The sequence below is a fragment of the Chelonoidis abingdonii genome, chromosome 3, assembly GCF_003597395.2.
Source record: "Chelonoidis abingdonii isolate Lonesome George chromosome 3, CheloAbing_2.0, whole genome shotgun sequence".
In the NCBI taxonomy this organism is placed as follows: Eukaryota; Metazoa; Chordata; order Testudines; family Testudinidae; genus Chelonoidis; species Chelonoidis abingdonii.
Window position 1 is genome coordinate 197,728,716 of NC_133771.1, and position 16,595 is coordinate 197,745,310.

At 45.1% G+C, this 16,595-nt stretch overlaps 1 protein-coding gene across 1 annotated transcript in view; it reads left to right on the forward strand.

The window, feature by feature from the left end:
* The first annotated feature begins 10,469 nt into the window (after nt 1-10,469).
* The window catches only part of LOC116828081 (activator of 90 kDa heat shock protein ATPase homolog 2-like), a 23,504-nt gene continuing 17,378 nt past the window's right edge, over nt 10,470-16,595 (forward strand). Inside the window, exons 1-2 of the mRNA XM_075064432.1 lie at nt 10,470-10,569; nt 10,909-11,099. Of these exons, the coding sequence (XP_074920533.1) occupies nt 10,490-10,569; nt 10,909-11,099 (271 nt within the window). The 5' untranslated portion in view covers nt 10,470-10,489. The remainder of the gene's footprint in view (nt 10,570-10,908; nt 11,100-16,595) is intronic.

A 16,595-nucleotide genomic window follows, 5' to 3' on the forward strand; every position in this document is an offset into this window, starting at 1 on the left:
GACCAAAGGTCTATCTAGCCCATTATGCTGTCTTCTGACAGTATCCTATGCCAGGTGCCCCACAGGGAATGAACAGAACAGGTAATCATCAAGTAATCCATCCCCTGTCACTCATTCCCAGCTTCTGGCAAACAGAGGCTAGGGACACCATTCCTGCCCATCCTAGCTAATAGCTATTGATGGACCTACCCTCCATGAATTTATCTAGTTCTTTTTTGGACTCTATTATGGTCTTGGCCTTCACAACATCCTCTGGCAAGAAGTTCCACAGGTTGACTGTGCGTTGTGTGAAGAAATACTTTCTTTGGTTTGTTTTAAATCTGCTGCCTATTAATTTCATTTGGTGACCCCTAGTTCTTGTGTTATGAGAAGTAGTAAACAACACTTCCTTATCTACTTTCTCTACATCAGTCATGATTTTATAGACCTCAATCATATCTCCCCTTAGCCGTCTCTTTTTCCAGCTGAAAAGTCCCAGTCTTATTAATCTCTTCTCATACAGAAGCCATTCCATACACCTAATAATTTTTATTGACCTTTTCTAATTCCAATATATCTTTATTGAGATGAGGCAACCACATCTGCACACAGTATTCAAGGTGTGGGTGTACTATGGATTGATAGAGGGGCAACATGATATTTTCTGTCCTATTATCTATCCCTTTCTAAATTATTCCCAGCATTTTGTTCACTTTTTGACTGCTGCTGCACATTGAGTGGATGTTTTCAGAGAACTATCCACAATGACTCATAAGAATATAAGAACAGCCATATTGGGTCAGACCAAAGGTCCATCCAGCCCAGTCTCCTGTCTGCTGACAGTGGCCAATGCCAGGTGCCCCAGAGAGAGTGAACCTAATAGGTAATGATCTCTTTCATATAAGGGACCTCAGAAGATCATCTAGTCCACCCCCTGCTCAAAGCAGGACCTATCCCCAGACAGATTTTTACCCCAGTTCTCTAAATGGCCCCCTCAAGAATTGAACTCATAACCCTGAGTTTAGCAGGCTAGTGGTCAAACCACTGAGCTATCCCTCTCCTGCCATCCATCTCCACCTCTGGCAAACAGAGGGTAGGGACCTTGTTCCTTACCCATCCCAGCTAATAGCCATTAATGGACTTAATCTCCATGAATTTATCTAGTTCTCTTTTAAACCCTGTTATATGCCTAGCCTTCACAATCTCCTCAGGCAAGAAGTTCCACAGGTTGACTGTGCACTATGTGAAGAAGAACTTCCTTTTATTTGTTTTAAACCTGCTGCCCATTAATTTCATTTGGTGGCCCCTAGTTCTTATATTATGAGAACAAGTTAATAAGTTTTCCTTATTCACTTTCTCCACATCACTCATGATTTTATATACTTCCATCATATCCCTTAGTCTCCTCTTTCCCAAGCTGAAACTTCCTAGCCTCTTTAATCTCTTCTCACATGGGACTCATTCCAAACCCCTAATCATTTTAGTTGCCCTTCTCTGAACCTTTTCCAATGGCAGTATCTCTTTTTTGAGATGAGAAGACCACATCTGTATGCAGTATTTAAGACGTGGGCATACCATGGATTTCTATACAGGCAGTAAGATAGTCTCCGTCTTATTCTCTGTCTCTTTTTTTAATGATTCCTAACATCCTGTTTGCTTTTTTACTGCTGCTGCACACTGCGTGGACGTATTCAGAGAACTATCCATGCGATGACTCCAAGATCTCTTTCCTGATTAGTTGTAGCTAAATTAGCCCTGATCATATTGTATGTATTGCTGGGGTTATTTTTTCCAATGTGCATTACTTTACATTTATCCACATTAAATTTCATTTGCCATTTTGTTGCCCGATCACTTAGTTTTGTTAGATCTTTTTGAAGTTCTTCACAGTCTGCTTTGGTCTTAACTATCTTGAGCAGTTTAGAATCATCTGCAAACTCACCCCACTGTTTACCCCTTTCTCCAGATCATTTATGAATAAGTTGAATAAGATTGGTCCTAGAACTGATCCTTGGGGAACACCACTAGTTACCCTTCTCAATTCTGAAAATTTACCATTTATTCCCTTTGTTTATACCCTTGGTTCCCTGTGTTTTAACCAGTTCTCAATCCATGAAAGGATCTTCCCTCTTATTCCATGACAACTTAATTTACATAAGATCCTTTGGTGAGGGACTTTGTCAAAGGCTTTCTGGAATCTAAGTACATTATGTCCACTGGATCCCCCTTGTCCACATGTTTGTTGACCCCTTCAAAGAACTCGAATAGATTAATAAGACGTGATTTCTCTTTAAAGAAACCATGTTGACTTTTGGCCAATAATGTATGTTCTTCTGTGAGTCTGACAATTTTATTCTTTACTATTGTTTCAACTAATTTGTCCAGTAGTGATGTTAGGTCCACATGCTTGTTGACCCCCTCAAAGAATTCTAGTAGATTGGTGAGGCATGATTTCCCTTTACTAAAATCATGTTTTCTCTTCCTCAACAAATTATGCTCATCTGTATATCTCACAGTATTGTTCTTTACTATAGTTTCAACAAGTTTGCCCAGTACTGAAGTCAGGCTGACAGGCCTGTAATTGCTGGGATCATCTCTGGAGCCCTTTTTAAAAATTGGGATCATATTAGCTATCCTCCAGTCTTCTGGTACAGAAGCTGATTTAAATGATAGGTTACAGACTACACTTCCCCTCTCCTTTCCCCATCCCGTATATGCGCAGGGTCAGAAACATAGCTGGGTCCTGCTCTTGCCTCTGTGAGATGTTGTGTGTGCGGCAAACATTGCAGGGTGGGGGCAGGCAGAAACATATGTCAACCCCTGCAATATTTCCACTGCAGGGTCATTAATCCTCTTGGGTCCACTAGTTCTGCCACCCCTGTTCCTCCAAAGCAGGTGGTGCTGGCCACTGTCACAGACAGGATACTGGATTATGGGTTATCACTGGTCTGATCTAGTATGAATTTGTCTATATTCCAATGAAATCAGAACAATAAAGGGCCCAAGGAAAATAGGTTTTCCTCCTTGCATTTCACCTTTAAGTGGTCATAATAATAGTCCACATCTGATAGATATGAATTTGCAGTATTTATAACAGTGCTTTCAGGAATCAAATCAATATTCATTTGGTAAAGCATGACACAATGTTCCTTATGCTAAGTAGTACTGGTTGTGAATGACAAGCAAGAGAATTTATTTCAAGGTACATTTTAAAGTTTTCTTTTTTAGCTCATTTATGCTAACATATCTAAGAGTTTCCAGGTTTCATATGAAACAGTAATGGGAAGTAGCTTAGCCTAGTGTTCAGCGCAGAGGACTCAAGAGTTGGGAAACCTGGCTTCTCTAACTGACTCTTTGTACATCTACACTGAAGAGGGGGAAAAAAGGAGCAGTGAGTCTGACTTGAGATTGCTCTATGGGGCTAAAAATAGCAATATGCACATTCCCACTCAGGCTGGAGCCCAGGCTCTGAAACCTGGAGAGAGGAATGGGTCTTAGAGCCCAGGCTCCAGCCCAAGTAGGAACATCTGCGCGGCTATTTGTAGCCTGTAGTGCAAGCCCAACAAACTTGAGTCAGTTTGACTCAGCTGCTGCAAGGGGTTCTCCCCTCCAACCAGATGTACCCTCTGATACTGACCTACTGTGTGACTTTGAGCAAGTCACTTAACTTCTGTGCATCAATTTTCCTATCTATAAAACAGGAGCCACTAGTGAGCCACTATTGTGTTTTGAGATCCTTAGATGAAAATGGCAAATAAGCACATAATATTATATTAAATGTTATTGTTGTATAACATTGATTACTTTCTGTCATTTCTAGATAAAAATAATTTGTTGTTCCCCAGTCAATTAAAATTGTTTATCTCAATCTGGTGGCAGGGTTCTAGAAGGAAAACTCGAATGGACTGTTTACATCATTGATGTGTTATCTAATACTGTTGACAGAAGACTAAGAGAAAGCACAGATGTAACCCACGTAAAGATTGTTGCTGTTGATCAGGCAGCCCAAGCAATATCTGCGGAGCATGTAAAAAGGTCTGTACGATACAGTACAGAGTGTATCATTGTGAGTTACAAAGCTGGATTTTGCTTCCTTTAAAATATTTACATCTTGATTAGGGATGAATGAACTGGTTCAGATCAAGTAAGAACTGCTCTGAGTTGTCCCTCAAAACTCAAACTGAACCACTTCTGAGTTTCAAAAAGTTCAGTTAATTCTCAAAAAGCTATTTTCCTGTAAGCGGTTCCTGCTGGGACTTGAAAGTGTTAAAATACCATACGGACACTATCCTGGTGAGATTTCCAGTCCGGTTTTACAGATTCCGGGAGGTTCAGGAAGTTTGGATATGGTTCAGGTAAAGCAACTCTTATGGAAACATCCTAAAGAATTCAAAAGGGAGGGACAAAATCAAAAGCATTCTACAGAAATTAAATAGTGTCTGTAGGAACTATTCTAAACAACTCTGGATTTAAATGAGAATTAGATCCCTACAATAGCATTTAACAGGTTGGTTAAAAATTATATAGACGAGTAATAAATCTCTGTTCTGTTCCCTAGGACTTTACTATTGACATATGGGACTGAATTCAGCCCTTGCATAAGCCGGTGAACTCCACTGAGCTGTTTGCCTGGTTTACACCGTCTTTGAATCTGTCCTACAGCTGTTTTAGCTGCTTAAATCAAATTGAACGGCTAAATCTTTTGAGTTTTACTTATCAGCAGTTCAGACATAACATAATGTAACGCCTGTGATTCACTTCTTAGGTGTTACTAGATGCATAAATGGTGGTGGTGCCCCCACAATACCTATTCAGGCCCCAATCCTACAATGAACTCCACCCAGGTGCACCCTTGTGCCTGTGCAGAGCTCTGGCTTCACTGAAGCTCTACATGCGCATAGAGATCCATCTGGTCTCATCTCATTGCAGATCATCCTTTAAGCTCCCCATTCTAAATTTTGCATCCCCTTAGAGCATGTCAACACCTGCTGCCTGAATTAGTTGGAGAAGCTGCTGGCACAGATTCTCAGAGTACAATACTGGTGATAGATGTGAATCCCGTGTGGGGAAGCATGCTGTGTTCCAGTATACCATGGGACAGCACCAATCATCTCTAGTTTTAGTCTTTTCTTCACTGCTTTATAAACCAAAGTGAAGGTCTTTTGTTAAATAAATTGATGCAAGTGTTTTTACTTGTCTGTTTTTAGAAAATTTAAGGAACAAGAGACGGCCATTCAAACTGAACTGGAGAAAATATTTGGAATTTCTGTTTCTGTTGCAGTAGAAGAGATACCTGTTGACTCAATGCCCTCTGAACTTATAGCAACCATAATTCTAAGTATTCTGCTGGGCTGCATTCTTATAGCCTTTGTGACATACACATTGGTTACTAGAAAAAGGTATAAATAAATATTTTATTTAGATTAACAAGGTAGATTTCAATTACAATCCTTACTAAGAATTCAACTTTAAAGGCATAGTGTCAACTTGAAAATCATAGTTCCGTCTGGAAAATTACTGATGTGAGAAGTATCACCTAAAATTTGCTGTAAATGAAAGATTAGAGCCAAGAACTATTTTTCTCTATTTTTTCACTTTGTTACTATGTACATTTGACAGCACTTTGTGTACAGACAACCTCTATAGCCAGTTTCCTCTTTTGTTTTGTGACAAGGCATCTGAGGACAGAGATTTTTTTTTTTTTTAAATAGGAAAATATGGTTGCAAGGTCAGAGATAATAGGAGGGGAACACAGATGTTGTACATTATAATACTCTTCACTCACTATCCCCTGATCCTGCACCACTGAAGACATTGGGAATTCTGCCATTGACTTCAAAGACAGCAGGGTCATGCCCTTTTGAAACTGACTAGATTTCAAGTTGACAGTGTCTTTTTAATCATAATCAGCAGCGTGTAACTGAACTTAATATTTGTTTCAGTGAAACAGGAAATAATGGGCCAAAGTAATCCCTGGGATAATTCTATTTAAGTGGATAGCTACCTCAGGAATTAATGTGGCTCAAAATATGTGGTCACTTAAATTATTATTTGTATTGTAAAAAGTGACAAAGAGTCCTGTGGCACCTTATAGACTAACAGACGTATTGGAGCATAAGCTTTTGTGGGTGAATACATCCATCCGATGAAGTGGGTATTTGTCGCTTTTTACAGATCCAATCTAACATGGCTACCCCTCTGATATTTGTATTGTAAATGTTTAGAAATACTGCAAGGCCAATTCACAAAAATAGGGAACCATTTGCTTGTTGTGTATTTGTCATTTTCAGAAATGCTAAACTACAACTCTTAGTCAATGAACACAATGAAATTAACAGAAATATAGGAAATCCTTTTGCAACTGACAGTGATGCAAGTCCACAAAATTTAAGAAAACAAGATGACAAGTAAGTATAATTGTGAAGACATGTCACCGCTTGTACAAATCAGCATACTGAAATGTGTGATGGCTTAATTCAGGGGTAGGCAACCTATAGCACGTGTGCCGAAGGCGGCATGCGAGCTGACTTTCAGTGGCACTCACGCTGTCCGGGTCCTGGCCACCGGTCCAGGGGGGCTCTGCATTTTAATTTAATTTTAAATGAAGCTTCTTAAACATTTTTAAAACCTTATTTACTTTACAGACAACAATAGTTTAGTTATACATTACAGACTTATAAAAAGAGACCTTCTAAAAATGTTAAAATGTATTACTTAAACCTTAAATCTGAGTGAATAGATGAAGACTCGGCACACCACTTCTGAAAGGTTGCCGACACCTGGCTTAATTGTTCAGATCATACAAGGTTTTCTTTCATCTATGATTAGCTGTACTGGTTGATTTCCAATGAACTGTTGCTGTAATAAAAGATAAAAGTTCTTGAAATATTACCGAAGTTGATATCTTTTAAAGCAAACAGTATGTACTCTGGGCAAGACTTCATGTGCTCTTTGACAAGCCATACTGACTTCTACTCGGCCCTAAAAGAGTCAGGAATGTATATGCCTCCAATGAAACTACTCACATAGATAAAGTTGCAACTTGGGTGAAATACTTTAACGTCAATGCAAGTTTTGCCATTGACTTCAACAGAGTCAAGTTTTCATGCACGAATATTTGCAGGATCAGGGCCTCAAACGTTATCTTACTCTCTTTCAGAGGTGCCCAAGTGATGGAGGTTAAAGATATGGAAAATATCAATAAAAACAATGATGAGAAGGAAATATTAGTAGAGAAACAAAAATGTGATGACCCTGACATTCTACTATTAGATGTTAAAAATGAACATGAAGAAAATGTAGCACCCAAAGAGACCACTGAGCCTAATAATGTAGCTCCTCAGCTCACTGCAGAAGCTGTTACCAATCAGGTAATGTGAATTGAAAAATGAAAGAATGAAGACTGGGTCCAGTAAAGGACTAGGAGTCATTTATATCTACAGTATGTACCAAAAGGCATGTCATTTACTGCTAGTATTGCAACCTTCACCATTACAAAAATATGCACTCTCTGCATATTTCAAGTGTACTTGAGATTTTGCCTGTTTAGAATTTGTCTAATTCATAACATTTTGTCTCATTTGTATTATTTGTTATAATTTCTTGCAGACTTGCTTTCTGACAGAAACCAATGACGGACTAGGTTTTTCCTTATCACCTGATCCAACAATGCGTAATAAAGGGAAAGCGAAAGGAGTAAGGTTTTCAGAAGTGGCAATTATTTTGGAGCCAGAGACTGAAGAAAATGACCCTGATCTTGACATTTTGGCAGCACTGACAGAGAGGGAGGACGAAGGACCTCATATCTCTGCCTTATGAGAATCACAATCCTTGCTCTTAGAGTCATTTAAAGTATTTTGTTGTTCTAATAAAAACGGGAACATTGTCCAGATTTTGATTCCTATTTGTATATGCTGTAAGAGATTGACTGGGAAGTAAATAAGTACTACATTAAGGAGACATTGTAGCTTCTGAAATCAAGGAAGTGCTCAGCAAAAAAGTGTGTATGATTATACTTCAAACTTGTTTTCCTCAGAGCAATATTTTAAAATGTGATTAGTTTTTTGTGCTATTCAAACATGATAAGAAAATATCCTCTGTGATGACTTTTCATAATTTAAGGAAACACATTGTCTCCTACTATCAAATCATTTTATATCCTTTTGCTGTTACACTTGTACAACAAATAAACACTGCCCTTATCACAACAGTTCTCAAAATCATTGGATTAGATATTATATGTATATAGAACCGTTCATCCCTAAGGATTACGCATTAAAATCGAGCCCCATCTAAGTTAGGAAAGGAAACAGCTAGCACTGAGTGAGGCACCAAACCCTCTACTCTTATGAAAAGTGCAAAGGGAAATCTTATGTCTACAGGACAGACAAGACCATTGGCCTAATGCAGTGGTCCCCAACCTTTTTCATCTGGCAGATGCCAGATGACGAGTCACAGAGGACCATGGCGGCGGATGAGCATCCGCCAAAATTCTGCTGACAAGCGATGTCAATAGGTGTCGCCGCTGAAATGCCGCCCACAAGCAGCATCATCCAGAGGAGTTGCTGCCAAAATACCGCCAAAAATTGGCATTTCAGCGGCGATGCCTCTGGATGATGCACCTTGTCAGCAGCATTTTGGTGGATGCTCATCCACCGACCTGTACATGGGGATATTAAAATGCTCTGGGCGCCGCCATGGCACCCGTGGGCACCACACCGGTAACCCCTGGCCTAGTGCATCCTCTCCTGCGTGCCCTCTACTAGTAGACCACTCCGCTTGCAGAAGAAGTTTCCACCCTTCCATGCAGCTCTCCCCTGGACTCTGTCTGTGGCAGGGGTGCTGGAACAATTTGTATAGTGGGGGTGGTGAGAGCCATTGAACCAAACTGTAAACCCTGTATGTAATGGTAACCACTTTTAAAGTCTGAGGGTGCTGCAGCACCCCCCACATCCCTAGTTCCAGCACCTATTCTCTGTGGCATTGGAGGGACAGGGGTTTAGGAAGCGCAGCGTGAGCACTGGCCACAGCCCAAGTCACCATTTCCTGCAGCTGCCAGAATCTGAGCAGGACTTGCTACAACTCAAAGCAGTACTGTAGTAACTTGCTTGGACCTTAAATGTAGCTGTAGGAAGAATGGAAGTCAATGCACCATGTTGACCTTCAGGAAAAATGTGGAGGGAGGGAGTTTTGTGTCCCCAGAGTTGAAATATGCCTAGGGTCCCTTTCTTAGTGATCCCTCAGCACCCTTATCTCCAAGAATCCTCTCTGAAGGGACAAGGATCCTGCAGCGGTACAGCGAGTCACTGCTGTGGCACCTCCCAATGGTCATCCAGGGAATTAGCTTTTCCAGTCTTGGAGTGCCCTCTGCTGGCCAGTATCCCACATGCCTCAAGCCCCCATGTCCCTCCCGGACCCTGGTGCCCCTTTACCTTGGGTGCTGCCCCCTGGCAGTATCCCCACTCTCTGGGTCGCCCCACACAGGGGAACCCCCAATCTTCTCTCCCACCCTTGCCTCGGTGGCTACTGCCAGACACTATCTAGCCCCTGCTCACTGAGACAGACTGCACTCTGTAAACCACTCATCATCGGCAAGGGGGAATTTGCACCCGCTGCCTTTGCCTACCCTGGGCTGCACCTCTGCAACCCCAGTACCCTTTCCAGCCTTTAGCAAGACCTGCGGTCTGGGGGTTTTCCAGGGCTGGCGCTCCCCAGCTCCGCTCCCCTCTACGGACCCTGCTGAGCTGCCAAGAATCACCTCTCTCCACAGCTAGAAAAAGAGTCTGCCTGAGTGCATGGCTAGCAGCCCTTTCATAGGGCCAGCTATGGCTGCCTCCCCAATCATCCCAGCCTTTTCTCTTCCTGGAGTTGTTTTAACCCCTTTCAGGGCCATCCCTTAACCCCCACAGGTGACCACCCCGCTAGAGAGCCATAAAGTCTGCAACGTTCCTAGGTTTTTCCTACCCTTCAGGAGAGGCTGATCCAGCCCAAGGGCTTCCGTTCATAGACTATCAGAGTTGGAAGGGACCTCAGGAGATCGTCTAGTCCAACCCCAGCTCAAGGCAGGACTAATCCCCACACAGATTTGTGCCCCAACTAGCCCCCTCAAGGACTGGCCACACAAGGCTGGGGTTAGCGGGCCAATGCTCAAACCACTGGGCAATCCCTTCAGACTGTGCAAGGTTTTCCCCCCTCAAACCCCCTCTAGTGCCGCTGCCTGTTCCTCTCACGCGCTGGCCGCACACCTTACACACGTGCCACACCGCTGCCCACTCCCATAACCAAAACACACCCAAAGGCGCCAGAGCCGGGGCACCACCGCCTGCAGCCCGCACGGGCGGGGAGGGCGTTCAGGGCGCCTGGGCTGCCCCCCACGGACGAGCAGGTGGCAGTGGCGGCTCTGAAACCCCGGGGACGGTTCTGGCACCTTCTCGCTCGGTCTCGGCGCCGGAAGAGGCCGGGCGGAGGGGAGGCGGGGCCGGGCAGGGGGTGGCGGGCAGACGGCAGCGCCATGGCTAAGTGGGGCCAGGGGGACCCGCGCTGGATCGTGGAGGAGCGAGCCGACGCCACCAACGTGAACAACTGGCACTGGTGAGCGGGCGGGAAAGGGGCTTGTGGCTGCCCGGTGTGGTCCCGCTGCGCAGCGGCTTCTCCCCCATCCCTGTAGCGGCTCGGGCTGCCCAGACATTGGGAGCGGCCGGGCCGAGGCTGCCGCTGGGTGCGGGGCTGCGGGGTTTGCTGCCGGCTCCGTGCAGAGCCTCCCGGCAGAGCCAGGTCACGCTCGGTTGGTAGCAAGGGGAGCAGCGGGGCTTGCACCGGGCGGTTCGCTCCGGCTGCGGCACGGGGCTGAGCACAGCACCTGGCGCAGGAACAGGCGCAGCCCGGGATGCTCGCGCCACACCCCCATCCCCTCTCCGCCCTCTGCCGCAGGACGGAGCGGGACGCGACCAGCTGGTCGAAAAGCAAACTGGAGGAGCTGCTGGTGGGGATCGTAGTGAGCAACGAGGCGGGTAGCTGTGAAATAAGCGACCTGAAGCAAGTGGAAGGCGAAGCCTCCTGCAACAGCCGGAAAGGGAAACTGATTTTCTTCTACGAATGGAACATCAAACTTAACTGGAAAGGTAAATGACTCTTCTTGGTACTCTTGTAAAGAGAAATACAGCACAAGGTGGAGTGGCATGTGCATCCCCTATAGGCTGCAAACTCACGGAGGCAGCAACAGCAGCCTTTTTGGATTGTGCGGTGCATTAGGACAGCGGGTTTCAGCCAGGGATCTGGGACCCCCTGAGCAGAATTCAGGGCAGGGGGTTTGCCAAGCAGGGGCTTACCAAAGGTTGTTCACAATAGCTGCCATGGCCTCTGCTCCACCGTGTGTTTCTTGGTATAGTTTAAATAGGGCAGGCAGCAGAGCAGCTGGGGCAAGGCTCTTCTCCCATCAGGTAGCTGCCACTCCCTCCTTGGTGTCTTAGTGGCCTCTACGTCCTCCCCGCAACTAACCTCTGATGGTTCAGGGACAAATGGGACCGGTGTTGATGGGGAGAGGGTGCGAGCACCATTTGATTGGTAATATAAAGTTGCATCAGCCAATCGGTTCCCACGGACTGTGGGATCATTTCCCTTCTGGTGGGCATGAACATGAATAATGACAATCTCAGATGGCAGGTGCATGGCCTTTAATAGTTCCAGAATTAAGGGCCCATGTGCTACTTTAGTGTCACCGAAGGTAATAAAACCCTGCTCTTCCCAGAGTTGGCTCGTGGCATGGCAAACGCCAAAAGCATATTTCAAATCAGTATAGGTGTTTACAGACTGATCTGCTGCCAGCTCACATGCTCAGGTGCGGGCTACCAATTCTGCCGCCGAGGCTGAGGTGGAGGGTCCCAGGAGTGCAGACTGTAATACCTCAAATTGGGTAGATACTGTAAATCCAGATATTCATTGGCCCTCCACGACCCGTGCTGTGCCATCTGTATACAGTTCCAGGTCAGCATTTGGAATGGGCACATCTAAAAAATCTGGTCGAGGTTTTTCCTGATAGTGCACTACTTGAAGACAATCATGTGAAGGCTTATGATTGTTGTCCAGAAAAGGTAAAAGGGTCGCAGAGTTCAAGGTATGGCATTGCTCAATCTTTAAGTTGGTTCTGGACAATAAACTTCCAAATGGGTTAGTCTCTGAGAGGTTAAATGCTGAGTCCCCTTTTGGACTAGCAGTAATTGGACCGCATGTGGGGTCTGTAGGACCATTGGCTGGCCTAAAGTAACCTTCTTTGCTTGGGGTACCAGAAGGCCAGCAGCAACCACTGCCCGAAGGCAACCAGGAAAGCCTTGTGCCACCGGATCCGGTTTTTGGGAATAGTAGGCCAAAGGTCATTCCTTGGGCCCAAAAGTCTGGGCCAGGACACCCAAGGCCACACCTAGTCACTCATGCACATAGAGGACAAAGGGCTTCCAATAATCGGGGAGCCCAAGGGCTGGGGCTGAGGCCAAGGCTGTTTTAATCTCTTGAAAGCCTTTGACAGCCCCAGAATTCCAGTGCAGGGGCTCCTCGGCATCATGGGTTATCTGCTCATAAAGGGGCTTTGCCATTTCTCCAAAACCTGGAATCCAAGAATGGCAAAATCCTGCAAGGCCTAAAAATCCCCGCATTTCACGTTTAATCTCTGGCCTTGGGATGTTAAGGATTGACTGGATACGGGCACTAGATAGAGCTCGATGTCCCGGGGTCAGTACATGACCGAGGTAGGTTATCTGGTCCTTGGCAAACTGAAGCTTAGAAGGGGACACTTTATGTCCCTTATCTGCCAAGCAATAAGCAAGTAAATAATGTCTGTTTCGCATGTTACCTGATCAGGAGAAAAAACCAGGATGTCATCCACATACAAGAGATAAGTGGATCCACCAGGTAGCTTAATATCAGCTAAATCGCGTGTCAGGATAGAGGAAAAAATGGTTGGCGATTCAACATATCCTTGTGGTAGCCAAGTCCAGGTCAGCTGTTCTGCCCTCCCAGTCTCTGGATCCGTCCATATAAATTTACAGATATGCCAGCTCTCTTGATCTAGGGGAATACTGAAAAAAGCATTACACAAGTCTGTTATCGAATAGCAAGCAGTGCCTGCTGGAATGGCAGTCAGGATAGTGTGAGGGTTAGGAACCACGTTGTGTCTAGCCTGAACGACTTTATTCACTGCACGCAAGTCCTGGACAAATCGGTATACCGGTTTTCCCTCTGGATCCGTGTCAGGTTTTCTGACTGGCAGAATGGGGATGTTGAAAAGAGACTTGGTGCGAACTAGCACTCCCAACCGCAGGAATGTGGTGATAAGGTTCCAGAGGCCTAGCAGAGCTTTTTGGGGGATAGGGTACTGACGAATTCGAGGAATTACAATGCCTGGCTTCGAGGTTATATGCACTGGTTCTGTCCGGAGAGTGCCCAAGTCTGTTTTTAAAGTGCCCCATAGGGAGGCTTTTACCTCCTGTCTGAGTTGCTCGGGTGGGATCGGGTCTGCAGGCAGGATCGAGTCCTCTGAAGCCTGGGTCAAAACAGCACACAGCTGGGGAAGTTGGTTTTGAAGTAACCGGAGGACGATCCTGTCATCTGAAGAAAAGATCTGAGCACAACAGGTCTCTGCCCAAGAGGTTAACTGGGGAATCCGGAGCTAGCAAAAAAGGCATGGGAGGCGGAGACACCAGAAACTTTCACAGTAGCCTCCTGCAACACAGAACAGTCAAATGGCTTTCCGCCTATACCCATAACCGGAATACTTTTATTTATGAGGTTTCCCTTCTTCGGCTTGACAGTAACAGTGGAGAGGGCAGCCCCAGAGTCCAGAAGACAAGAATAAATGGTTCCTCCCAAAGTTAGATGGACCTGCGGGTCATTGGAGGAACAAACATAAGTGGTAAAATCATTTGAATAGGTGACAGAAGAACCCCCTGGTTGCCGTCATTTCTCATTGTCTTTAATGTCTGTTCTCCCCACAGTCATCTGGTGTTGCGGTGGGTCTGGGTGGCGGGGCTGCCACCCAGTGGGTTGGTATGGGCACTCTCTCTTCTAATGACCAAGCTGCTTACAATAGTTACACGTATCTTTGATGTTACACCACTGGGTAAAGGCCATTTGTTTAACATGTAATCCAAAGGGCTATCCTTAGAGGGTTTCCACTGAGACCCACCCACCCCCTTTTCTGGCACTCAAATAGAGAATTAAACAGAAAGAAGGAGGGAATAAAGGTCTAATCCAAAAGATCCAAGCCAGCAATCTCTGCTTACACTGACTGCTACAGGGGATGGAACAGAAAGCTCTTAATACGACCTCAGGGCTTCCTTGCACGCTATGGCTTCCGCCCTGAGGAATTACGAACAAGAAGCTCAGTTCCGCCCACACACCTAACACCCAAAGGTATAAGACAGAAATACAGTAACCAGATAACTCTCTCCCTGCAAGTGGTGCGGAAAGCTGAGTGGTGGTGAAAAGGAGAATACCAGTCCGATAAGTATGGGAAAACATCTGAGGTTTGGCATCATAGTTGGGAGGCCCAAGGGGTCCCTCTCTTCGATATCCTGGGGTTTGGGTATAAGCTGGCCCTATGTTTTGAGGCTGTTGACGGGACTGGGAAGAAACTGGGTTACATACCCTTAGAAGCCTATGATCAAACCCTTAGTGTTAAAAATGGAACATTTTACTCCTTAAAAATTGGTGTAGACACCCAGAGACCTCCCTGCCAGTTTTAAAGGGCCCATATTGCGAAATTGACAGGTGAAGGTTATCAAGGGGAGTGGTTTCCTTCATTCCTTACCTTGGGTCCTATAAATGAGACCCATGCATATTATATGGACATCTCCTCTGGCATTTTATCACGTCACTCATCCTTATAAAAATTTCTGAATGCCAGGGGGCGCTAGTAAGCTGTTACGTACGGTGGGGGTATCTTAAACAACACCCATGCCATGGGACATTTGAATTCATCCCATTGGCGGTGCCGGGGTCGGGTATTTGCAATTCCAAACATCGAGATCTTAGGGTAGATTGACATCACCAAGTAGCAGGAAGCTCCCTCACCCTTTATTTACAAAGCCCCGGTCTGTATTTTATTTGTGGCCATAATGTTTATAAAGCTCTCTTGCCGGGTTGGCATGGCTGGTGTAGTGTGGCCAGAATATTACCAGATGTTCAAGTAAACACCACACTGGACTCATGCCAAATCCTCAACCTGGGGACTTATTCTGACAAGTTCTTCACATCCTTGAAAGGGGCTTGGGTTAAACGTGCCAAAAACCCCCTAGTAATCAGGCAAATGGGATTTCATTCCTTTATACATGGACTTATTCTTGGACTAGGGGTAGCGAAGCTGAAAAGGGCAGTGGTAAACATTTCTGCAGAACTTGAAAAAGCAGCTAATGCCTCCTTGGATGCTTTCCAAAAGTTACAATGAAAAATCGATAACATAGCAGAAATAACACTGCAAAATAAGCATGTGCTAGATGCCATGAATGCTGAAGTGGGGGGGGGGCCTGTGCTTGCAATGGTGAAAGATGCTGTTTTTATATTAATCACTCTGTGGTTTAATTGAGGAGGATTTGCAGGCCATCAAGGATGCAGCTGTTGTTTTCCACACTGTATTTCTTGATCATACCCTTAATTTTGAGGACCTCCTCCCAGACCTTGGGTCATGGTTTACTGGCCTTTTCCGTAAAATTGTCAAATGGATTATTTTGTTTCTTTTCTTTCTATGGGTCATTTGGATAAAGTTGCAATGTGCAAAATGTTTGTGTAGTGCTGTTACTAAGGGCTCTACTGTCCGTAGAAGATCACAATATCTTTCCCTCCAGCTTGATTGCAAATTGCGTATCGGGCCTGACAGTTTGCATTATCAGGCCCGAAGCGGGGACTGTGACAGTCAGCAGCGACCCCCGAACAGCTAGTAGCCTTATAATAGCTGGCAACCATTAGGGGAAATTGCACACCTCACGGATACAGTAGTCTGAACTTTTGAACTGTCTTCTCTTATCGGTCTTGAGGGAGTTGAAGCTGGTCCTAAGCTGATTTTTGCTGAGCAGATTGCAAAAGTGCAGGGTTTGGTAACCACCAATCAAATGCTAACACGACCGAAGCCTGTGTGTGAGTGTGTATAAAAGATTCTTGGTTTTTGTATGGAGTAGAAGGTACAAAACTCTCCTTTCTTCTACAGAATAAAGCAACCTTTCCTTATACCTGTCTGGCTGTCACTGGCTCTCAGCTAGGCAGACCCGACATTTCGGTAACAAAACCAAAGCACCACCTAATGGGGATGAAGCCCAGGGCCCCAAGCCCTGCTACCCAGGGGTGAAGCTGAAGCCTGAGCAACTTAGGTTCATAGGACCCCCTGTGAGGCCTTGGGGCAGTTGTCCTGCTTGTTATCCCCCCTAGCATTTGTCCTGGCTTTTATATGCAGAAAAACAGTTGTTGTGGAACAAGCAGGCTGTGGAATTTTATAGCGTGTGTGCATGTGTGTGAGGGGGTGTTAGAAAGAGAAAGATTGAGAACCCCTGCATTAGGGCAATAATCTTCTTAATATTTGCGTGTATTTCTCACATTCTTCTCAGCACTTGCTGTCAGTCTCGCTGCTACTAGCC